Raw genomic sequence first — 25,871 nt, forward strand, 5'->3', positions numbered from 1 at the left:
GCGCCGCCAGTCGGATTCCGGAGCAGTCGTTGCTTCTGACGGCGCACGGCAGAATAGCCAGTTTTCTAGGACAATACTATAAGAATCAGAATCACGAGAATTGAATTACGGCACGAAGAAGCTATCGCAATGCACATGAACTCCAGTGACAAGTTCTTGCTCACTCTTGACGACGAACATTGCTCGTTGCTGGTCGCCGCGGCAAGCCATTGCTCGCGGCGACCAGCTTCGTACCACCACCTAGGAAACTAGTAGAAGTGGATCCCTGGTGAGTTCCGGTAACAGCTACTTCAGAATGGCTGTGTTCGTTTATTCAACTCGCGCCTCCCGCGATTTGGAGTCGTATCCCATGAGGGTCATCGTACGTCATCGACTCCAGCGACCGGCATCGAGGGGAGGGTCACAGCGAACAGACCCTCGAGCTGAATCCTCGAGTTTTATAACGGATGTCACTGCCACAGGAATGACATCACGAGAGGTGCGCAGAGGGAATTTTGGCACACCAAGAGTCGGCTGTCTCGAGTTGCACGTGTCCAATAAACGAACGCAACCGTACGTAAGGCCGTGTAATGCGCGGAACAAAGTAAGCGTAGCCACACATGTACCTACCAACCGCCGACAGGGCGGCGCTGTTGGTCCTTCACGTGAGGCCTATAATACGCCATCAGCACTACGGGTACGTTAGTAAAGTGCAGCCTCCATTTGACAGTCATAGCCCATAAGGTACGATACATGGTCTAAAACACTACGAATAAGTCGAATACAAAACCATTTTTGGTGGAATGCGTGAGGTGAAGACATCAATTGTATTTTTTTTTTAATTTCGTGCTAGCGCCGCGAAGCAACTGTGGCTCTGAGCTGCGTACAGATGTGGACAGATGGAGAAAGGACAGTAGGAAGGAGTGGGAGACAAAGGGGGGTTAGTATGCGTCCTGGGCCGACTTCAGGGGGAACTGTGCCGACATTCGTCTGGAAAGTCTTCGGAAAACCCAGGGAAAACCTCAGACAGCACAGATGGTGTAGGATTCGAACCCACCATCTCTCAATCTTCAGCACGACCTTGGCTAGTGCAAACGAGCGGGACACCTTAACCCGCTCGGCCATAACGCTGGTAAGCGTAATTTCAAAATCGTGCAATCTATATTACCATTATCGAATATTGGACCCGAACTGCAAGGGCATAAAGTAATTGAAGTGACCGTAAAATCGATTTATATCGTGACGGCGACAGTATTATAGAAGAAGAAGTGTCCAGAGGATAGGCACCACGCGCTCACGGCCGCTGAACTGGTTGACCTGTCTTCTCTGACCTCACTTGTCCTCATTCAGGTTCTATTCCCCCCAAGGAGCCACGCAAGAATCATCTCGAAACCCTACGTTGGACCATCCATCAGGCGTTATGGCTGTGAGTATTACGACGCTATTACGAAATAGTTTTAACTTTTTCTCACCTGTCGTGCAAACTCATCTGTAATTAACAAGGTCGAATTTCGAACAACGGACAACCGGTGCACATTGGCGGCACAGGAATATTTCCAACCTTTCCGCTATTCTGGTAATGTTGACTTGTCAGCCGCGACGATGTTAAAGTGGCCATAAACCTCCACCACAGAGGTCGGTTACGTCCCGGTTTAACGAGTGCTATCATTAATTTTTATTTCTCCTACATCCTGCGCTGTTATTTTGATGTTTCTTGCTTTTTGTTCTTATCATTTCTATATTTATTTTACATGCTGCCTAGCGTACACATAGAAAAAAGAATGAGGGCGATTGATGTAATTAATGCGTTGACAATGCGCTAGCATTAGAGATTCGGCTTACTTCTAATTGCTTCTCAGTTGCGCCTAGATCACACCTCATACAGCACAGCACACCACATACAGACATGACGCATGTGACAGACGCCACACGACATATGATACACAAACTCAGCCGCTTTCGAAACTCTCTGGGAACGTATACGAGACACGCCCGAATACGTCCAGAGACGAGGCGCAACTGACGACGGCTCAAGCAGTCAAGCTCCAGCTGCCACGTCTCCACGCTTCCACGTGACTGAGAAGGGCGAATCAGCTTGCGGAGTACAGCCAGATTCGCTCTCCTCCGTCACGTGCCGCGCCGTAGACGGACACCTCGGTCACCCCGCTACGACGACGGCTGCTCTTCGAAATGGTGCTTCTAATGATTACGCATTAATACTTTTGACTTGAATGTGTTCTCTGTGGTGTGTCTTCAGACATGCAGATATGAAAGGAAACTACATAGCCCCGAAGTCTCCGCTGAATTCTTCCGTTTCCATTTAAACACAGTACCCTTGTGTTAACAATTAGGAGAGAATTAGTAGATAATTAGGAGAGAGGATAGATGCAACCCAAACGTTTATTTGAATTATAATCTGTGAGGATGAGGTCCGCGCCTGAGGCAGCTTCCGCTTGAGTCATCCCATACTTCTCTATGATGAGGGTACTACCATTTCGCGTTGATCGTCGACGCCGCGATGATTCATCATCAAAACACGCCAGACTGATGGACAAATCGGGGGCAGGCGAGCTTTGATTTCGATATTGGGAAGTTTTGAAATTGGGAATGACTCGTTTGCCAACGCGTTAAGTAGTTCTATTGGCTAGATCGAAGAAAGATGGGAACAGCCTAGAACTTGAAAGCGCTTCTACTGTTAATATGTCTGCCATTCGAAGTTTATTGTCACAAGAGGGGGACAAAACGTCGCCCACAGGAAGCGGGCAAGAACTGCAAAAGAACGTGCCATAGAACATTGCCGATTGAATTCCACGAAAAAGTGAAAGCAGAATCAATGGCTGGCAGTGTAAACTCGCCGTAGGCTTTCCGGTGTCATTTTTCTTGGCGCGGTCGCTTCGTGATCAGCTTGTAAAGTCGCAGATACCTGAGTCCAGATCTTGCCAAACTGGCTCGCAAAAATACAGTTTGGAAAAGGCGCCTTGTTGATTGCCTCCAGCATCGTGATGCGTTCAAATCTCCCTCCTGTAAACCTTATCGATCTTCCTTTTACACGTCACTCGGCACAAGCAAAACTTCCTATAACCTCCTCCCCCTTCCTCCCCCTTTTCTCTCCTTCATCTCATCCTTCCACTAACAAAAGCGCTCGCACTCGTCGCGTGAGCCTGCGAGGCTGATCGCGCTCTCCACCACAGCTGTATTGTGCTGTGACGATATAGTGCCCGCACAGGAAACAGGAGTCTCTTTGATTTCTGTGTGATGGCGCAGCCCACCGTGATTGGGACCGTTAGCACGCTGTCACCGTTACTTACGGACACGTTATATGTATTTTCCTTCCTGGCCAAAGGTCAAAAGGCTTGCTATTGTCGACGACTATTCATCAACAATTATCCGCTGACCGTCTCCTTGGTGTCCGCCAGCCTGAGGTGCTGGTCGCAGTCCGATGTGTTCACCATGTCTGATATTCTGTCTTGGTATCGCATGTATCGTATATCGTGTACAGTTTTTTTACTCATTTAGACTGTTTATAGAAAATTATGAGCATAGATGCAGCATAGATGTCGTTTTTGTAGTTGATTAGGGGATCTCGAGCAAAAGGGAGATAGCACAATGGGAGACAATCCTCTTTGAAAGCCATTCCAACCTTTGCAAATCCTAAAACGAGTACGGGCCGTGAAATATCGGCGCAAACACAAAGCGAGCACCGCAGGAGCGATTGACCCTCGCCGACGGAGGCCTATATAGGAAGCGATGCGGTTCATCTGCCTAGCAGACCCGCACCTACTCCAATTATCTCCATCGCTCGAAAGCACGTGACCCTCTGACGTCGATTTTTAAAAAAAGCTGTCCTCCCTGCGCTTCCGATTGGCGCGGTTTCGGCTCATTTGCATATGAATGTTCGGTGATGGATATTTCAACGTACATGCTCGTTTCAGGATTTTACAAAAATGGAGTGGATTTCAACGAGGAAATGCTTCAACTCTGCTATCGCGCATTTGAACTGAAATCCCGAAAATGAGTGTTTATTTCGAGGATTTTAGTTAATTAATCATCTTGTATTTACAAGGGTCGTTCGAGGTTGACCGGTACTTTCGCTGGAGAAAAAAATCGGTGAGTAAATGTAATTGAATAAAACTTTCGGAGGACCAAGTGCAGTCCTCGGGTAAGCGACACTTGATGTAGTAGCGGCAGCTGTAATGGCGGCGAGCAGTGTGTCTCTACCTGTGGAACAGCGATGCATCATCAAGTTCCTTGCCTGAAGGAGAGCCCCAAACCAGCTGAGGTGTTGGAAAGGTTACATGCACAGCATGCAAAGCAAAGGATTGTCAAGGGGAAGAGGGGCGAGTGCGTTGAGCAAGCCATCCTCGAGGACCGGCGAGTAAAAACAATTCATTTGCAGTCCAGCGTAATATTAGTTTTCGGGAGTGTACAGGGAATCATGTACGAGCAATTACTCTTCCACAAGGTCTGTGCAAGATGGGTTTCCCGACAGCTCACTTGTGAACAAAAGAGAGCGCGGTCTCTGCGCAGCTGCTGAATCGGTTTCAATCCAAGGGGGACTAATTTTTTCAATCAATGATCACATGTGATGAAGCCTAGATGCTTTATTTCACCCCAGAAACAAGAAGAATACTATATAATGGCGACGTAAGGCTCCCCCCCACCAAAGAACAGCAAGGTATGCAGCCGTCTGCTGGGAACTGTCTTTTAGGACATGCGGGATTTCATCCATGTGGACTTCTTGGAGCAAGGGCTTATGATCAATACCCCACTACTGCTACACGTTGATAAAGGGTGCTGTGTGAAACGCAATGTGCAAGAAAAGGCCTGGGATGTTGTCCAGAAGGTCATTCTTCTTCATGACAATGCCCGGCCTCATACGGCGAATTTGACGGTAGAAACCCTGGCCGAAATGCGCTGGGAGGTTTTGCCCCATGCACTTAACAACCCAGATTTAGCCCCAAGCCATGCCCATCTGTTTGGACCCCCTATAGAGCACCTTGGAGAAAAGACCTTCGACGCAGATGAAGCCCTCCAGAAATATGTCCTGTAGTGGCTACGACAGAGCCCACTTCTTTCGGCGCCCGAGGCATCAAAGAGTTGTCACAGCGATGGCAGTGGTGTCTGTATAAGCGCACGGTGAATACTTTGAAAAAGTGACGTAGTTTGGTGCTTCCAGAATTTTCCGTTTTATTTAAAACATAAAAGGTCTTGGTCAACCTTGAACGACCGTTGTACATTCACTCCTCGATAAGATGTCCGCCTGGACATACAGCTCAAGTGTACGTAAGTGTATGTAGTAAGCGTATGCAGTATAAAGCAACATCTATGCTGCTCTCATAACTTGTTTAACAGCAGTCGTTCCCTTAGAACGGAGGGTTGAGCCTTTTGCACTTGAAGAGGTTGTGAATTGGCCCCCCTCCCGTCCTGTTTTCGGGGAATCATGCTTGATTTGGCGCACTACAGGAACGCGACGAAGGCCGGTCCCTCCGCTGGGACCGCGTGATTTGCGTGCGACACAACGGCAAACCTGACCATCGTAGGTTGCCATGGGCCTCGTGCAGAAGCACGGGTTTCTCCTGTAAACGCGTTCACTTCTTGCTACAGTCACTGTAATCTTTGATGCACATTTCTAAGTATCCGGACGAGTGTAATGGTGGCACGGTTTGTCACACACCGCTTCCTGGCATTATTGGCGGCACTCGGATTACGTTTCCCATTTTCGGTTACCACGTCTGCATCGCCAGCAGAAATGGTGGTACATCTGCGAACTCGATACTTGTGCGAATGCTCCCCAGCACACCGCCTACGCCGTAACTCAGCGGCGTCCGCGTTGCCAGATAAGGTGGACGCCCTCACGCGGGACGTGGGTGAAAGCGTCCCGTCGTTGGTGGCAGCCAAAGTCGTTCCAAGGAAGATTGGGAGGCGGTGGGTTCGAATCCTACCAACGCCTGTACTGTCTTAAGGGTTTTCCTGAACTTTCCGGCATACTTTCCAGAAGAATGTCGGCATAGTTCCTCCTGAAGACCAGTCCAGGACGCGCAGCATCCCCCTGTCCCCCACTCCTCCCTGCTGTACTCTCGCTCTGTCCACGTCTGTACGCCGCTCATAGCCATTGTTTCTTCGTGGCATTAACGCGGAGTCAGTAAGAAGCACACATTAGGGAGTTTTAGTTTAGCACACAGGAAGCCCTCTACGAAAACTATACGATAAAGGAAGCTGTCCAGTGAGTATCGTGATGTCATCCACTTTAAAGGAACCAGGTGCTTGGCTTATGTTTTCGGAATCTGTAACGTAAACAGCTTCCTATCCTGCTACATATCTCTTCTAATCCTTCCAATTCTTCTAAATCTCCCCGCTGAACCGCGATAAAGGAACCTCTCCAAGCAGTGTGATGCGATGCGAACACCGAGGTCCCCAAAAGCTATCGCGTTTAAAAGTCCGACGCAGTGGTGGTGGTGGTCCTAGTGAAAGGGCTCGCCGTTGTAGACCTCGAATGGGGAAAAAAACAACAAAAAAAGTCCGACGCCGATGTGATTCCACACCGAAAATGTGGCAGTGCGAGAGAGGCACCATTGCTCTCTGCCTCATATTGTACAGAGCTACCCATGTGCTACGTATGTTGCGTGCGACGCTGCCTCTTACCACGATTAGTGTACGTTCTTTTCGAAGAGAAGTCCCCGTCTGGCGTCGCGCTCTGTCAATCGGGCTTCGTGAAAACGGGTGCACTTGAAGACATGTAAACTTTTGCGAATTGTATATTTGGAGCACAGTACTACACGCGGTGCCCTAAACACACGAGGTTAGAGACGGTTTCTCGGCCCCTTTGAGATCTGCAGCGGCAAGTTTTGACGCTTGCTGTCGACGCGAGTGTCTTACACAAACGAGAGCCTTTAAGTCTTGAAATAATTCTTATGTTCTTTGGCGTTAAGGCCTGTGTGTTTGTTGTCCTCTCTGTTTGTAGCTCGTCTCGGCTAATTCTCGTTATTCTATATAAGCTGTTTTTCTTCTCGCTCTAGTCTCGTTTTTTCACTTCAGCTGTTTCTTTACAACAGGACTCGCCGACGTTGAGTCGTCCTCATCTGAGACCACCTCGCAAGACGCGTCTCACGAAATTCGCAATCAACACCCTGTACGCGCTGTCACCACCTTCATCGTCAAGCCCAGAACTTTCCCGCCAACGGAAGTTCAAACGCATCATCATCTTTTCCATCCCAGTACTTCTGTTGCTCGGAGCAGTAACCTATTTTGTCATCAAACACGTCGACGACCAGAAAAACTACCTACTCTGCGATTCGCAAGCTTGTAGCGCGTTCGAAGTAATGCTCAGTAGGACCATCAGCGACCATCTTGATCCGTGCGACAACTTCTACGCTTTCGTCTGCGACGGCTGGAATAGGGCTCAGTTGAAGTCTGTCTACCGAAGCCACTTGGACTATTTTCTGGCGTTGCTCAACGAGAACCTCCAGGAAAATGTCCCTCGTTATGGGCAAAATTCACACGAAAAGGCGGCAGCATTCTTTCAAGCGTGCAGAATGGCTACACAAAAGAATCGTGGAGATACGCAGGGCTTCAGAAATATTCTCCCTGAGAGCCACGTGGACTGGCCCAGCATCTCTGAGAAGGCGGACGTGCTCTTGTCGTTGGTCAGAATTTTCAGGATTCTTAGGATAAGTAACCTTTTGAATATTGAGAGTAGTGGAAACACATTGGTCATACGTGGAGGTGGAGCAGAAGCATCCAACTACAAGAAGAGGACAGCCGTAATTGAAAACTCGGGAAGATACCAATGGTACTACGAGACGTTTCAAAATGCGACAAAAAGTGCACGCATGAGGGAAGAATCCATGCTTCCATATTCCGAGTTTTTCCAAATCGAAGTTGCAATACTCGGCAATCTCACAAACTATACCAGGAACACTAGCACGAACCCGCCGAAGAACTTGCATGAGCTGGCAAACCTGACAAATGAAATTTCTTACGAACGTTGGTTAAGACTCGTGACACGGGAGCTTGTCCTCCCTGCAGATACCCCAGTATTTATCAGCCAGGATGACTGCGATTACCTCCGGGCGTTCAGCGGACTTTTGAAGATCATCGAAGAGAAGTACCTTCACTACGAAGTAGGCTGGATTATGGTTCAACACTGTGCTCCCTTCATCAATAGCGAAGTTCTGGGCGCCTATGTCGGCGACGTTGACCCATCCGACGCAGGAAGACGTATAGATGTACAAAACCGTAACCTCTGTTTCCAACTCACTGAAACCTACATGGGGTGGTCGATCTATGCTAAATTTTCTGAGATGTACGTTCCAAGCCCCTCCATGAAAGAAGTACGTGAGATAATCGACGACATTGGCAAAGTCGCTTTTATTAGGACCGGGGCTGAAGAGGACAGCATGGGTGCAGGTTATGCCAACTCTTCATTGCGAGAACAGTTGCACTTAATGACCAAATACCAAGACCGCTTTCAGGATCCCGATGTTCTGAACGCCACATTCATCAACATCAGTGACATGGGTCCCTTCACCTTCCAGAACTGGCGCAGAGTTGTTCACGATTTCCTTACGCGCGGAAATCTGACCCTTTGGAAGTTGGCCAGAACACATTTCATTTCTGGTCTAATCGTCACGAGTGAAGCCTACAGTCTCTACAATGAAGCAGAAGAGATGTACTTGTTACCGCCCCACGCGATGGTGCTTCCACTGTACGATATTAAGGTCCTGAGCGCAGTCAAGTACGCTGCCTTAGGATCAGTCATCGCCTCGGCGGCAATCGCTATGACTGGTCCTTCCAACAGGAGCAGAGATTCTGTCAGAAATGAATCCCTTGACGAGCACACGAACAACCGAGTGCGTGATGCGGCAGCTGCGCTAGAGATAGTCTGGGAAGCGTATAGGAATGCTACGGAATATGCTGGGGACGTTCGACTTCGTCATCTGTCGCACTTGTCGTCCGACGCCATCTTTTTTGTGGCTACGTGTTATATTCTCTGCGGCCAGCCTGCGGACACTTACCCAGCATTGCGATGCAACGAGCCCTTGAAACATCGACCTGAGTTCGCGGGAGCTTTCTCTTGCAGTGATGTCACTTTTACTCGCGATTTACGTCACCTGTAGATGCCACGTTTGTTCCTGTAACGGACCGCTACTCGCACATATCACCAAAGCTAGTTTATACCACATGCCAGAAAATAATATTGCGAAGTTAAATATATGCTCGATGAGGTAGGTTGTAATGGTTTCGTTGTACTTTCTTAAACTGAGGTGACATCAGCGAAGAAAAAAGATGCCTGTATTGGTAATGGTTCGCGTGTTCCAAAATCCGAGTGCTGCCTTTGAAGGTATATCCCATACCTGGCAGAGAGAAAAAAAACTGTTTTGCGCACTGTCATATTGATCGTCTAGTAACGCATTGGGCGTTCAAGACAGTTCGTAATTGCACGAATAAGAATAAATGAAAGCTCAATTTCTTGCTGTTTATCCCTCATGGCAGCGTAATGGCACGACAACGTTCTTTTTTTAATTGAGTGTAAGCTGGGCCATTGAAGCTTTGTGCGTGCGTGGTCTGGACATCTCACCACATTGGTGAAGACAACATCGGTTCTCGCAAGCTGTCGCGAACGCCGTGAAGAACTCCGACGCCGCCGTGAGAAGCCAGGCAACGGCAGGAATCGAACCCGCAGCTCTTGAGTAACAATGAAGTGGGCAATTACGCTACACTGGCCAGTGGCGGATCCAAGGGGGGCGGGGCGGTGTGGCGATGAATTTCCCTATCCCCCAGTACGCGCTCCAACAAAGAAACCGCCCCCCCCCCCAAAAAAAGAGGGTCTGGATCCGCCTCTGACATTGGCACAGCTTAGCGACGACTTGGCCAACACACTCCTACATGTTCTCTCATCCGTACATACAGGACGAGGCATCGGCTGTGGGGCTGTTGGTTGGAAACATCAAGTTGGAGAGGTGGATCTCAATGTGGTCACGACAGGCGTCGTAAACAAGGAGAAACGGCCGAGGCAGACCACACAATTAGGGACAACACGACACAAAAACCCAAGAAATTAACGAATTCAAACAACTCTGAGGCTCTTTTCCCTGAGTTGTTTGAATTCGACAGGCGTTGCACGTTTTGAACCCTCCGTTTATATTCTGCGTAACCATGACCACGCTACTGTGCTCAGCATCCACGCTGACGATATCACTCCAGACCCTATATGTGCTCTCTGGGGAAAGGTCTTGACACCAACCTGGCGCAGAGGGGCATCTCAAAAAGTGAGCCGCCATGATAGATTTGGTACGAACGGGTACCGCCTACAAGCTCGGTGCGCCGTTCCCGCAGCATGAGCCAGTTTCCAACGGAACAGGAGGCAATCCAAACACACACGATAGCAAAAAACACAAACGCACTTCAGACTTAGATTTCATTGGATCTGTATCGACCATGGCGGTTCAAGGCAAGATTTATTCGATAAAGATATAAAATAAGCTTGCTGCAGCCTGCACAGAATCTGTGGTGGACCGTTTCTACTAATACGATAGTTTCTACTAAACAAATAAATTAATAATAAACAATACAACAAGCAAACAAAACACACACAACAAACAAGGAAATATAAGCATGTGTGAAAAGAGTTCTTGAGACCATCTCGGACTTCCTTAGCCCATTTCGGTCACAAGCGTCACGTAACCGACTCTCCTCAGTAGGACGTTCCGGGCCCCATATGCGCTGATCGCCGTAGGTCTCGCCCCCGGTCACTAGGTGACGCCTGTTTAAGAATGACATTAGGGCGCCAGAATGCTAGCTCTGTCTGTGCTCCAGCAGAGGGAGCTAGTACATGATACGTGTATGAGACAGAGCAAGGACTGTAAAATGCAGTGCCTTTTCTCTGCCTGACACTGCTAGATTACGGAGTAATCCGAAGTTCAAAAACATTCCTCCTAGAATGAATGATGGACAATGCACCGGCCAAGTCGAATGCAATGGTCTACAATGTGCCAAACACTGAACGTATTTATTCGTATTATAGGCTGGAAGGTTCCACGCTGTACTGCTTCAGTGAGCCCTCGTGGTCGAATCCTCGCTCCTGCACAGTGTCATTCAAGGAAGTCAGTCACTCGTCCAGCCCTTATTTCATAAATGAGCGAAAAAGTACGCTGTACTTACACGGCCCCAAAAGCGCTCATTATACTCCGCTTCGCGGTCCTCATCCCCAGACTTCTTCTGAAGCCAATCATACTCCAGGGGAACCTTGTAGGTATCCTCTGCGACCAATAGGAGCACGTTTCGTACCCTTGTCTCTCTTGTCTGCTGTGGTACGCGAAAAGAAAGCACGAGTCTTATGTACAACGGCGCCACAGAGACACAACAACACGTCGTCAGACAGGTGTGGACAGGAGCTAACGGAACAGCAGATATGGAAAGATAAGCACAGATTACACAAATCCAACAGCTACGCTTTGCACGTTCGGCAACGCAATTTTTCCATACCGGAAATACAAGTCTCATGGGTTTCGATGGCAAGCACACGGGGGCAGTGTATAGGTCTTGGGTCTCTGTGTCGAGTGCGATGCCCTGTACCAGGACCGCTTCTTGGATATCGGACGTCAACTGGAACCGGTTGCACTCTGACAAATCGGGAAGGAGGAAAGATTCCAGGCGGCGGCTTATCTTCTCCAGCGGCCAGGTCTACAGTAGAGGCGTATAATGCAGGTTAGTAAAGTTCCGTTTAATCGGCAATGTATCGTCAATATTCAGCATTGACAGTCTTTATATCCATTTTACGTGTACGTCGTCCCTGATGGCCATTTGTTTACTCTATCCTTCAGGTTTCTAATGCAGCAAAAAAATCACAAAAAGTGGGTGAGCACGTTGTATCTATTAAGAACGAAGGATCAAAATACTAAAGCGACGTTCAATTATCAGCGATGGTTTCTCCAATTCAAGGCCCATTACGTCATGGCCATAAGACGACGAGCTGAGTCACTGTCAAGCTTCAGCCTGGAACAGCTGAATGAACCGGTGACCCTTTCCTTGTAGAACATAGTAGAACAGTCATCATCGTAGTGGACACTCTTCAGCAATTCCGATTCCGCACATACGTAATGGTTGAGGAGTTTCAATGCTTGAAGGTCAAATGCTTCAGCAGTCTCTATGAGGTTTTAGTGCCACTAAGTGTTGCGGAATGCTAAAACACAGGGGCATAAATACCCTCACCCCTGGTATCCACCCCTGGGATCCCCAACGAAGTGCAGTATGGCACTCGAGTTACGTTTGGGGAGCACTAAACCAGAAAGCAAAAAACGGATCGGCGTAACAACAAAGTTTTTCCTCTTCCCGTTTTTCTTATTCTTCTAACAGACGGTAAAATAAGGGAACGCAGTAAAGAGGAAAACTAACAGCTAATATCTTTGGTGACTGAAAGGCTGGTTAGGGTAAATACGACCAAAATGTCACGGACGAAAGGTAAAAATAATAACGACAATAAAAACGACAAACAATGCAAGCAAGCTGAAGTAGCTATTACTGGCAACATTTGCCCGATCCTGTAGAGACAAGTGGTAGCAATAAAAGTTAGCAATAAGGAACGTTAGCTAGAAGGAGGATATCTTTCCTTTCTCGTGCCGTAAGTACCGGAAGTGTCGTTTTCACGCACTGTGTTGCTCTTGCAAGACAGAATGCTGTCGGCATTGATGGATGGTGTAATAACATCACAGATTGTGACACGGGTAATTACATCACGACGACGTAGTCTGCGTCAGCGGACGTGCCCCGATGGACAGCATTTAAATTACCTCAAATGGGTACCTCACTATAAACGTAATTTTCCCGATAAAGCGCTGGCACGGAAAGAAAAGAAGAGAGAGTGCTCTTCAGCATGCTGCTAGGTGCAAGCCTTCACAACACGTTCATGTACGCTCTCGACACGCACGAAAAGCGCGTACGATAATGCATCATTGTAATCATTGTAGCCGCCTGTTGCATTAGATGTCTAGTTGTGACGTTTATGTCTCGCATTTTAGTCTACTTAGTCTAACTAGTTAGTATAATGGACCCTGCGCTCAACTACTTCGACCCCTTCATGACACCTACCTGATACTTTGTGTCCGTCTGTAGAACAAGTGAAGCGACGACCCTGGCAATGTGGTGCCAAATGTGGTAGAGGAAGCTGGGCGGGCTGGTGAAAATGCTCATTGCTTCCAAGACCCGTGCCCGAGGAATTACGTATGCCTGAAAGTGAACATATCCAAAACTGGCTTCACAAAAGAACAAATTCCCTGTGTTTGGCGTACGTTTGTTGCTTGCCAAACACCAAGACATAAGACATAATTCCTGGAGGTACCTGACGAAATGTAGTTCACTGCATGATACCCTGTACGCTGATAAACAGATGTTTGTCTTTTTATCACTTGTGCTAAACCGTTCTTGTCTGAAATTTTCCACATTCACCCGATTGCCACTACATTTTCGTTCCAAATCTTAATTTCACTTAGTTTGACTTCTGATACAGGTGGCATAGATACATCAACATGGTTTTGACCCACGGAATTTTGACCCAATGAAACGTCATTTCCAGTATTCCACAAAAAGGAGCGAAAGAACTCTACGCGCCGTCGTAAAATCTACTCCACTCAGCTTCTCAGTTAAATGCGTCAATTCCTTGAGTTCACGAACTGTGTAACGCAACCCCATGGCGACGTACCCTACTTTATTTCCGACTTCAATTTAGCTTGGTCCACACTACTGCGTATAGAGTGTTCACATACAGCCCAAGTGGCGGAAGCCTTATAGGAGAAAGATTTATGTCCACGTTTGAGCGTCGCATGAGAGAAGCTGCTGCTAGTTCGAAGCAAATGTAATGAATGCTGTATCTTTTTTGCGCACTCCATGCCTCCATGTTTACAGCGGCCATTTTCGAATTCGTCTCGCACAGAGGAGAAGCGCCTCAACACGCATGCGCGGAACGCGGCGATTGGTTCCCTCCGTGAGGGTCGGTGCGTGCATCGGGGAAAAGTTCAGTTCGAGCTCCTTGCGTTCGGCAGCAGAATTTCTGCTGCGGAAGGTCTCGCACGCGTCTGTTGCCACGGCAACCAACGCTCGCCGGCGTACGCACGCAACGAAATGCAGTAGTGTGAACCATGCTATCCACTGCCGCACGCAATGTACTCAACGGCTAGCCCACTGACAAATAACGAAACTAACACGACGAATGCGTGCAACAACCCGCTTTAACCCTCCACGCATGGAGGGCGTGGCGCTTTCGAGCACCTCCATAGCAGTGGAAGGTCGCGCTTACGTCACAACGATGTGGAAGTCAACTGGAGCAAGGACGATTCAGTAGAGAATAGCAGCTTTTTCATGCCCAAGACACTACCAACCTCAAAAAGATGTGTTTTGTGTGTAGACGATATATAGTGCAGGAAGGAATAACTTACATTGATCTGAGTTTCAGCTACAACTCTAGTAATAGAGGACGCATCGGAGACGAGGCCTAGAACCCCGACGCATGCAGGTGCAGCCACGTAATCCACGAAGTATCCTCCGTTAAAATAAAATAGCGGCGAAGTTGAATTGGGGAGGACACCGTCGTGCTGATCCTCGAATTCGCCTTCTATCTGCTCCAAACGAAAAGCGTCCAGAAGTTAGTGGGTGCGAAGGAAGGAGGACTTAAAAAGACAGAGGCGTTCTTAAGTGGACCGTGCGGGCAGGTCTCGTAAGGTGGTCAGGGTTCGGCAAATTCTAAATGTCCACTGCCTCATATGCAGTCAGAACAACATGGGGTCCACGCAATTTATCTTGGGCGAGATTTTGCAGTTCTTTTTTAACGCTTTTATTAAACATTATTCGTGTGGCATTGGATTCTCCCAATATATCTTCGAAGCTTGCCAAGTCAACCAGATGTTTTTCTTTCTGCCCATGTCGGATGTCTGCATTGCCAAATACATGCCGCCCTGCTTTGTTAATATAGCATTTCCGTCGTACACGCCAAGTGCCGTTCCACTCTTCTGTCAGGTTGAAGCACTACACTGACGTTTCTGCAAATAAACTTTCAACTTAACGCGCGCAATGTGAGCAGTTCCTACGGTCAGCATTGCAGTGACACACACATAATCGTCTACTACGATTCCCGGAAGGAATGCGCACCTCTCCCGGTAGGGGCATTAGAGGTGGCGCCCCTACAGGTGCTGTGTATACTTTGCGGAGAGCGATCGGGACACCCCCCTAGCGGCAGAGTAGAGCTAAGCACGGCCGCTCCGCTCGCACCCTTGAACGTTAGGGCGGTTAGGGTTTCGGACGTACGGTGTTAACTGCAAAACGAAGCAGGTTTGTCAAAATGTACCGAGTGCAGTGGAAGTACAAGAGTAGGACTAATTCCTAATATTGTTGATAATTCGTTGCTCTACGCCAGGAAACAACTGGGTTCATGAGCGATGCCACAGTGGTCGGGTCTGTGGATTAATGTTGCCCACCTGAGGGTTCACTGCTATGGTTACGGGTGTCACAACAATGGTATGTGAGCCAAGAAAAAAAGTCATCGGTTTCGGATATCGAGGAACAGTTTCCGCCTGCGCTCTGCGCTGTTTTCCTGACGTGTGTTCTAAGCCTTAACTTTCCCAGATGAAAGAAAGGCGCACTGTTTATACCGTACACACGTAGCAAAAAAAAAAAAAAGGTGTTCACACAAGATCTGTTGCAAGAGGTTAATCTTTCTCGGGATACTATTAGGGATTTAGGTGTGTTGCTCTCTCTCCCGCTTTACTTTGACATCTCCAATGCTGTTCTTTCGAGTAACCTCGCAAATAATCCTGGCGGTTACCGTGGTACAGGGAGCATCCCAATGAAAACTACTGAGGGATGCTCGCGTGTTTTCCGTGATCCCAGAGCAAAAGAGTTAGCACATCCCGTCTCTCTCCTCTACCACCATCATCTCTCCGCTCCCTCTTTCATCCACTAGAGTAAATCGATTAGAGTCATCGATTAGAGTAAAGTCGTGATCCATAACCTCCTGTGGACAGGGCCAGTCTTGGTGAATTTCTGTCGTCAAGCTCTGGACAGAACTGCTGTGTACCTCAGTCGTCGAGGCAGCCACCGGTGTCGTTAGGACGACGGAGAAATTTGTCACTAGCGTGATTTTGTCCACATCCTTAACGATAGCCAATGCCACAAGAGGATTCTTTTGTGGGGGCGCATCCTTCAGAGCTTGAATTGCCCTCGAGATCTTTGAGGCCGGGTCAAACGGTGAAAGGTGTTGACAAAACTTACGCCAACGCTTCCGGTCTTCTTTCTTACAGGGAGACTCCGGGGCAATCCGAAACTATTATAATGCCTGTGTAAATAAGTTTGGTACATTCTTCCGAAATGAGAAATGAAGTTGGTTTGGCAGTCGGGAATTCGTTAGTTGCCAAAAGAGTTGGGATGCTCAAAACGAAAACGAAACTTCCGAAGGTTCCCTCTCCCACCACCCTGTACCATGCGTGATGTCACCGGTAGTCTCGTGTGGGCCACCGCTTGTTGTTGTTGCCCCTGGAGCGGGATGGCGCTTATCCGCAAGGGAGATTGGAAATGACTAATGAGGTGCTGTCACCAGGATGATCAAAACGCGCACGCGCTTTGTAACTCCTTTGTGACACATGGATGACCATATGGCCATCATGACCAGTCATCTGCTTCCTCGGTTCTGTTCTAAAATACTTTACAGCGGTAAATGCAAAGCCTACGGAAACCGTACACGGGGACCACCGGTGAGGTGAGGCCCAGTATTGCTTGACTGCTTCTCCGTGGAGGAGCGCCTAATCACTCAAAGCAAAATCTTCTTTTTCAAATTTCCTGTGCCACTTGGGAATGAGAAATTCTATGCACTGAAATATCATGCGGTACGGATTGGCGTCGCACCGTTACCTCGACACGTTTTCGGTGCAGAGTCTCGCTTTAAGTTCTCGTGTTGCTTTGGCTTTGATCCGGCGGTACGCCACAATGTAAGGAGGTGCGTCGGCGAGCCGTTCTCTCTGCTCGGCGACGTAATTCTCTAAGGTGGTTAATTGCTGAAGAGGTAGTTTTATTGAAGAGATACTAGAAGGATAAGAATAAATGTTAGAGATGAATCGAGCAGCACGTTTCCATAATGAGTCAAGCAGGATATTAAGCGTGGTAACATGAGGGTCCCATACGCTACAAGCGTACTCTAGTTTAGGGCGTATCAGTGTAATATAGGCAATTTTTTTCACAGATGGTGGCGCATGCTTGTGGTTGCGGCGTATGAATCTCAAGTTACGATTTGTATCACTTAAAAATGATTTAACATGGCTCAATAAAGTACCAATTTGGGCCTGTTGGTCACGCATAAGAAAATCGCTAAAATAGTGCTAAAAACAAATAAGGACGACGCCGAACGGACGTACTGCACTTTCAACGAAGGTGCAGTGCTTTGCATCCGTCCCGTGTCGTCGTTATTTGTTTTTAGCAGTGCTTTAGCGATTGTATTAACATGGTTCGTGCAGCTCAGAGTACGAACAAGATTAACCCCGAGGTATTTGTAGGAGTTGGACTCCGGGATAGTAGAGTAGAGTTATTTAAAATGTAATGAGTCTTATATGGCTGCTTTGGACGTGTGAAAGAAACTGGGACACACTTCGATATGTTGAGGGCAAGCTTCCAGATAGAACACCATGAGGAGGTATAATCTAGGTCGTGTTGAAGGGTGAGCTGATCGGTGAGAGAATATGCTACGGTAGAGTACACAGTCGTCTGCGAACAGACGAATGCTTGAAGATATGGAAGTCGGGAGATTTTTAAGAAGAATAAGAAAAAGAAGAGGACCGAGTACTGACCCTTGCGGTACGCTAGATAGGACAGGAAGTGGAGACGAGAGGGGATCATTGACCAACAGGTGTCACCTGTGAACGACTGTGCATATAGTCTTCGAACCACTTATGTACAAGATGATGAAGATTCAGTGAAGGCAACTTTACGAAAATCAAGAAAAATGGCGTCAGTGCGTACGTTATTGTTCAAGTTACACTGTATGGCATGAATAAAACAGGATAATTGTGTACCACAAGAGTAGCCCTTGCGAAAGCCGTGTTGATTACTATTAAAGAAATTATTACAGTCAAGGCGAGGAAAGATCCATGAGAAAACGGTGTGTTCTAGTATTCTAGACGGGACGCGACGGGAATATAGACAATGAAATCGGCCGGTAATTAGAAGAAAAGTACAAGCGCGTGTTTCTAGTCTCGAGGTCAGTGCGGTCAGTGTACCACTGCGCGTGCTCATCCGTTCAGTACGAAGCCAGAATTGACTCACTTCCCTCGGCATCACCTTGCTATTGCTATCCGTCCATATTGACTACTTTGAAGCAACACGGGGCACCCTGCATCAAACAGTTATGGCCGTAAGTACTACAAATAGCATGAATATGTCGAAGTGCACTTCCCGTAATTCGAATCAGGAGAAACATACTGACGCAAGTATCCGAACCTAGGGCCTCCTAATTTCCGGTCAAGAATGCTGCGAAAACCACGCCATTGATTCTTACACGTTGGAAACTAGGATGCGTTTGTGTCTTCTATGTCTGTAGCCTGCCTCGGCTGTGTTGCCGGTTTGTATTTGCAGTGGGGCCGTCTAACGAACGTGGCGAAGAACACGCTCGTTTCCACACGTATTGTACAGCCGGTAATGCAGCCGGCAGCCGCGCCTCTAAACGACAGTTTTTGCAAGCTTTTTCCGGCTATTGCCATTGTATAACAGTGAATGTATATTATAATAGAACGGGTATAGGTGGATGTAGTTCCGTATCCGGACCACTGGCTTTTTAAAGAGCAATAAAAACAGAAATCGAACTCTTTTACGTAAAAGTAGAACTGATTAGGAACGAAATTAAACAGGAATGACCCTCGTATATTGCGTGAAACGCATAAAAATTATATTTTATCGCCCGTTGCTTGAAAGCGATCCGCCATTTTTACAAAGGACCTTTTCGATCTAACCGGTGCCTGCGCCGCCTAGTGCACGCAGGGGGCACGCCGCCCCCCCCCCCCCCCAGATCCCCAATCTATAAAAACGTAACCTGGACTATCCTCAATGTCGTTTAGATTAGTCCAATTCAACAACCCTACCTTTTGCAAGATGGCAAGTTTCGAATCCGTTAGGCTTAGCATTCTCGTGTTTCTTCTGCGCTAGAAGTGCATCAGACGGGGTTGTTGAAATGCATATAAAAAAGTTCTAGTACACAGAATTTTATAATTTTTACATTTTTATTTCAGTATGACTTTCTTTCACTTCTATGCAACATTTGCCTACCAAACGCTTTCACTAAAAGAGTAGTAAAACCGTTCGGTTAATGCGGCATGCGCTTTCTCTCTGTCCAAAAAATAAAAAAATATAAAAATCGTGTTGTGGTCTTGGCAAATTTCGAAGATCAAAATTCAAGTTCTCGTGAACTGCATTTGATAAACGCGCTCAGAGTTAATGAAAAAATATCCTCCGAGATAAACACCGTAGGCCCCACAAAGCTCAGACAAGTAGATATTTTAATACGATTTTTTATCACTTGTGAAACACCCTGCACATATAAAGTCTTCGGGTTCGAGTTTTCGGGTTCTCTGCCTTTTTTTCAAAATCGCTGTTTCTTTTCAGTAACGGTAACATACGTTAAAATCGGGCGATATTATGTGGAAAAGCGGATTTACGGGTACAAAATCGGAAGGAAAGAAGAGCGCGTGATCCATTTCAGAAGAACACCAGATGACGGCAACATAGCACGCTCTTAACCAATCACGATCTCGAATGACATCGTTCTGTCCCCTGATTGGTTAAAAACAGAAGGGCAGTGGTTGGCCTGCACCGTGCTATGTGGTTTTTGTAGTGTACTGACGGACGTGAACATGTCACCCCTCCCACACGGATATTTTCCAAGATGTCCCGGCCCCTCGACACACAAGCACACGCCCCTAACACTTCATAAATGTTATGAATACGTAGGGCAGTAAACAGATGACATCCCTTCCTACGGAATTCCAACACGGCTCTGGGGTGAAAATACTGGGCAAATCCCTGCTTCCACCACATTAATGATCCCTGCTACTAACCGGGCACAATCAGTGTTGTTCATTCAGAGCCTTTACAAGTGTGCCCATAGTGGCGTTCATTGCAATGATCAAACTGTAAAGCTCAGTGATAGAAACGGAAGGTTTATTGATATTTCTTACTGTCTTCTCTCTTTCAACATAACAGGCAGTGACTCCAACGAGTCCAAATTCAAAGCAGCAGCCAATGAAAATCGTCCAATTTGCTCTCAGGGCTCTGCAATCATTAACACCACCAGCTCATCCAACAGATCACCCTCCATCGTTTTCACGAAAGAAAATCATTGGCGTCGGCATTTCTATCATCTTCCTTCTGTTGCTCGGGGTTGCCATCTATTTCATCATTGGTGGCGGTACCGTACGGAAAAGCGTCCACTACTCACTCTGCGATTCGCAAGCTTGCAGCGCACTCGAAAACATGCTCCGTAAGACCATCAGCCAAGAAACGGACCCGTGCAACAACTTCTATGCCTATGTCTGCGACGGTTGGAACAAAGGGCAGTCCAAGTCTGTTTACCAGAACCATGTGGATAACTTTTTGGAGTTGCTAGCTGAAGGCCTTCAGGAAAATGTTCCTCGCTACGACCAGAGTCCCGACCAGAAGGCGGCAGCCTTCTTCCAGGCGTGCAGGAGAGCTGCAGATGACGAACGTGGAGACATGTTTGGTTTAAGGCAAATACTTCACGCAAGCGACGTGCATTGGCCCGTTATTTCTGAGAAACCGGACGTCCTCAGATCACTAGTTCGATTTTACAAGTCTCTCAGGATCAAGAACCTTCTGAACATCGACGAGAACGAAGGCAGCTTGGTCATATCCGGAGGCGCTATGTTAGCTAGTAAATACCAACGTAGAGCAACATTAATTAAAAACCCGGGAACGTATGACTACAAGACTTACTACGAGACATTTCAAAATGCGACCAAAGGTATCTACATGTCACAACAAAAATTCCTTCCATATTCTGAATTCGTGGAAGTTGAAGATTCGATACTTGGCAATCTAACAAATTACACCAAGGCAGCCGTCAAAAGCCTTCCGAAGAACCTGAGCGACCTGGCAAACTTAACGGCCGAGATTCCTTACGAGCGCTGGTTAAAACTTGCGACACGAGAACTTGGCCTTTCCGCAAATGCCCCAGTGAACATCAGCGACGGGGACAGCGATTACATCCGCGCGTTCAGCGGGCTTTTGAAAATTATCGATGAAAAGTACCTGCACTACGAAGTAGGTTGGATCATGATACAACAGTGCGCCACTTTCATCGATCGAGAAGTCCTTCGTGCATACGTCGGCGACTTCGAGCCATTCCAGCCGGGAGGCTTAGCGGATATAACAAACCGCGACTACTGCTTCGTGACTACAGAACACATGCTGGGATGGCCTGTCTACGCCAATTTTTTGAAGCGGAACGTACCAGCGGAGTCGATAAGGGACGTACGTGACATTATCGACGACATTGGCCGCGTTGCTTTTCTTAAGACAGACGGAAAGTTGACACCAGGTTCACCTTACACGGATTCCGCCTTCCGGAAGAAACTTCGTTTACTCACGATGTACCAAGACAGATTTGAAAACTTCAACTTCAGCGGCACCTTTTCCAAGATCGCCGATATGGGTCATTACATCTTCCAGAACTGGGAGGAAGTTATTCGGGGCCTCCACGCATTTTGGAAATTGATCAGCACGCATTTCATGCCCAGGTTACTCGAACGACATCTAATATACAATCTTTACAACAATTTCGAAGGCATATTTCTGCTGCCGCCTTACGCTATGATGATGCCACTTTACGACCTTCACGTCGTCAAAGCTGTCAAGTATGGTGCTTTAGGGTCCTTGATCGGCTCGGCTGCTTTGGAAATGTCCCATTACTATTGGTCGCTTAACGAAAGCAGAGACTGTATCATGAACACCTCTGCTGACGGCAACTTCAGCGAGCACGTGCTTTATCCATCAGCTTCAGTACGCGTAGTCTGGGAGGCGTACCGGAACTCTACGGGTCCTGCTGACGATGTTCGACTCCGTAGTTTGCCTGACTTAACATCTGATGAGCTTTTTTTTGTGACCACATGTTATATTCTGTGTGGCCAGCCTGAAGAAGCTCACCCCGAATTACGCTGCAACGAGCCCTTAAAACACCTCAAGGAATTCTCTGAAACTTTCGGCTGCCGACGGAAGACAGCTATGAATCCTGATGAGAAGTGCAAGCTGTTTACAACCTGATGAGCCTATGCCACCTCTCTTACTTGCTAATCTATATTGATACCATAGTCTGAAATAATCTGATTGTAGTGTCATGTAGCTCTCAAATACGTTTTTTTTGAAGTGGTATCAATAACACATATAAATATTGTTTTCTTTTCCTTCTTGGTCTGAACTTCACATTGAACTTCACAGTGAATATCACACATTACAAGTCCTCATTCCTTAGCAGGCTGTACAGCGTGCGTGACTGTTTATAGTATAGTCCTTTCATCCACTAGTAATCACCATGCGCATCAGCTTCCACAGCGATTTGTAGCGAAGACTAGGCTAGTCATAGCTCTATCGTGCTACGAGGTTCTTTCCAGAGCGCACCTGTGTGCAATAAAATGGAGCTCGTGTTGTGTTATCAGTTTTCCTTTGCGTGCTGTACTACCCGCATAACCACCAGCAATGGGGTGAGGCTATTCGTGCATGTTGGAGTGACGATAGTCGACAAACCTGACCCTATGATCCTTGCAGGAGCGTTACATACTGTCGCAGCACTGTTAGCACTGTCACAAGGGCCAATTCACAGAGTAATGGCGAATTCGGGTGGTCATTTCGGAGCAACTTTTTTTGCCAGATCTCGAGCAGTCATGTTCGCTTGGTCAAAATGAAGCAAATCTCGCATGTTCGCGTGGCGCTTTCCGAGCGCTCGGAATTTGCTAGCTAGCACTTTTTTTGCCCGGTCTCAAAACGATCGAGCAGCAGATTGCTCAACTGTATCCGGTGTCGTCACATCCGCACTGCAACGGTGGCGAGTGCCCTCATTGGCCCGCATGTTGAAATCACGTGGTTTAGCAGACGACAGAACTCGAAGACTTGCGACCGCGACGCCCCTAGCGTGATCCAAGTACCTAAAATCGCTAGATTCCTAGCAACCATGTTCGGGTGGCAACGGTCACGTGATCCAGCTCGGTCGCCGACCTAGCAATTTCCGAGCGCTCGGCCGTTTTGTTACGAAATGACCACCCGAATTCGCTATAAGAAAGACAGGAGGTGAAGCTCCCTGCGGTAGCAAAGGGCGGCGCGTGAGTCAGTTTCGGAGAGGGAGAAACGCAGTTTCCGATGGCTCGCGACAGATTGCGCAGCGCTTGTGTTCCCATTGCGGCGACCCGTGAAACGATGATGAAGACGTCCCTCTGCTGGCGCGCGCACTGTGCCTGCCAGCCAGTTCTACCGGCACCGTCCTACCGTGAGGCCACGACCATCTGCCCGCTGGGACGTTCCATCATCGCCGGTCAGGACTCATGGTGACCCGAACAATGAACACCATGTTCGGCGTAATCCGGCCCAGTACCATCCCAAATTTCTGTAGGACCGCATTCGAAGCCATCTCTGAAGGTCCGGTGCTTCGTTCTCCCGAGGGACCGCTAGGCGACGACATCAATTCATCGCGGCTCACTCAACGTATTCCATCTCAATGCCTGGCCGCTCAACACCGTGGTTCACCCATCTTTCTGCTCGTTTTGCCATGGTCGCGCACACTGCGTCACGTCGCTACACGCTTCGCGATGGCACTCCTCGGGCATTCACCAGCGGCACCTTCCCGAGCTGCCGTACCGGTCGCGGTACGCCGCTGGCGACTGAGTGGCCCCATCTTCATCGTCATGCCAGTCCCAAGAACCCCGCCCGCCTTGCCTTCCTACCAGACTTCGATACGAGGTGCTGGCGGCCCATCCAATTGAGATCAAGAGGCACCGGGCGAACGTTCCTGTTCAAGGGTGTGCGTGTGAAGTATGGGATCCTTATCGCGGTACAGATACCACTAACAACTGGAGGCGGTTCAGAGTAAAAAAAATCATTTTGCCTTATCTAGGTATGACACATTTTTTCCCCGCGTTCAGCACCATTATGTGTTAGGTGTCAGGCTTTCCGGCTGAGACGGACGTCCATAGTGATCGTCAAATAAAAATTTCTTTTGGGTGGGTATCTTACGTTTGCTGATGCTTCCTTTTTTAGAAGTGCACATACTCAACATTATAGAGTACGCATGTTAGTCTGCTTTTCTCTCTCTACTGTGTCTCTCTTTGCACCACCGAGTGGATAACAGGGATGGCATTGTACGCAAGATGTCTTCGTGCCAGTTTTTCTATTCAGTCGTCCAGTAGCCTCGAGTTGAGGTTGCAGCACGTCTAAATAAATAGAATAAATAAATAAAATTCAGGTGCAGGGAGGAAGAGAAAGAAGCTTCACGAAGGAGGATTTCATCTCTGTCAACATGAAGGTAACGAATAGTGAGAAAATGATCACTGTAATGGTATGCGACAACCTGCTTCCATCGCTTAGAAATTCCGCATAACATGAAGATCAAACCGTGTGTTGCAACAGTCTTGAGTTCTTTGCCAAGAAGAGGCAGGATGGCATATCGGAACTGCGGGGACTAAACGTTCATGGCGGTCCTCTGCAGTTGTTCAACCCATCATCCAGCTAAGCTACTCCATTCACCTTCTGTTCTTAGCATTCTTAGCTCCATTTTCCCTTCAGCCCATAAGGTCACCCGTACCTTCCCACGCAGTTCAACAAAAGCTGTGTTCCCCTCGTACACGGCTAGACATCCACCTGTGCCCCCATTTTTTCACCACAAAATCTTTTGAACCCCAATTCTCCGAATGTCTCATTTACCCGTACACCTTCTCTTTCCTGATTCTTATGTGACGGTTGCTCACTTGATGCATTGTATTACTGTCTGGTTGTTTTGTGTTTACTTAGTTCTGGAAACCTGTTTTATTGTATCTGTTCACTTGGTATATATACTCGTGTCGTACTTAGTTGTGTAACCTGAAGAAGTGCAGTCCCTTGCACGAAAGTTCTTGTTCGAATAAATATTAGTTGCTCCTAACCGTTTTTCATTTTACGTATGTGATTCCCTCTTCGCGGGCTCCTTGACAGTGTTTTATTTTTTCCCCTTTTCGACGTGACTATACTATAAGTAAGAATTAGAATCACAAGAAAAGAATTGCGGCACGAAGAAGCTATCGCAGTACACATAAACTGCAGTACCCAGACTCACTCATGACGACGAGCAAGGGCAATCCTTGCTACTGCAGTACACTACGCCGCAGTTGGCCTCTTGCAGGCGGAGTCCAGTATTCTTGTTTTGGAACGTTCAGGTATCGGGGCATGGTTGTGTTCTTTTATTCGGAATGGCTGTCTGCGTTTATTCAAGTCGCGCGATTCGGGGTCATGATATATGAAGATCGTCGTACGTCATCGACTCCAGCAAGCTGCATCGAGAAGAGAGTCGCTGTGAGCCGACTCTGGAACACCTCTGGACCTTTGAATTTTAGAACTGGAGTCACTGTCACGGGGATGACATCACGAGAGCCGCGCGGTGACATTTCTGCCCACTAAGAGTCGACTCTACTCTCGAGTTGCTCGAGTCCAATGAATGAACGCAACTGTAGGGCCATGTGATGCGCGAAACAAAGCAAGCGAAGTCACACATGTAACGACGGCACCGGCCACAGGGAGGCGCTGTTGGCCACCAGAATTGGCTTCACGTGAGGCATATATAATACGCCATCACCACTGCCACAGCGGGACCGTTAATAAAGTGAAGCCCCATG

At 47.8% G+C, this 25,871-nt stretch overlaps 1 protein-coding gene across 1 annotated transcript; it reads left to right on the forward strand.

Annotated features, from left to right (window-relative positions):
- The first annotated feature begins 20,715 nt into the window (after window positions 1–20,715).
- Window positions 20,716–22,281, forward strand: LOC135375449 (neprilysin-1-like). Its single transcript, XM_064608143.1, has one exon. It carries the CDS (start codon window positions 20,716–20,718, stop codon window positions 22,279–22,281), a length of 1,566 nt encoding a protein of 521 aa, XP_064464213.1.
- Window positions 22,282–25,871: the final 3,590 nt, after the last annotated feature.

Source organism: Ornithodoros turicata, unplaced genomic scaffold (genome assembly GCF_037126465.1).
Source record: "Ornithodoros turicata isolate Travis unplaced genomic scaffold, ASM3712646v1 ctg00000864.1, whole genome shotgun sequence".
In the NCBI taxonomy this organism is placed as follows: domain Eukaryota; kingdom Metazoa; phylum Arthropoda; class Arachnida; order Ixodida; family Argasidae; genus Ornithodoros; species Ornithodoros turicata.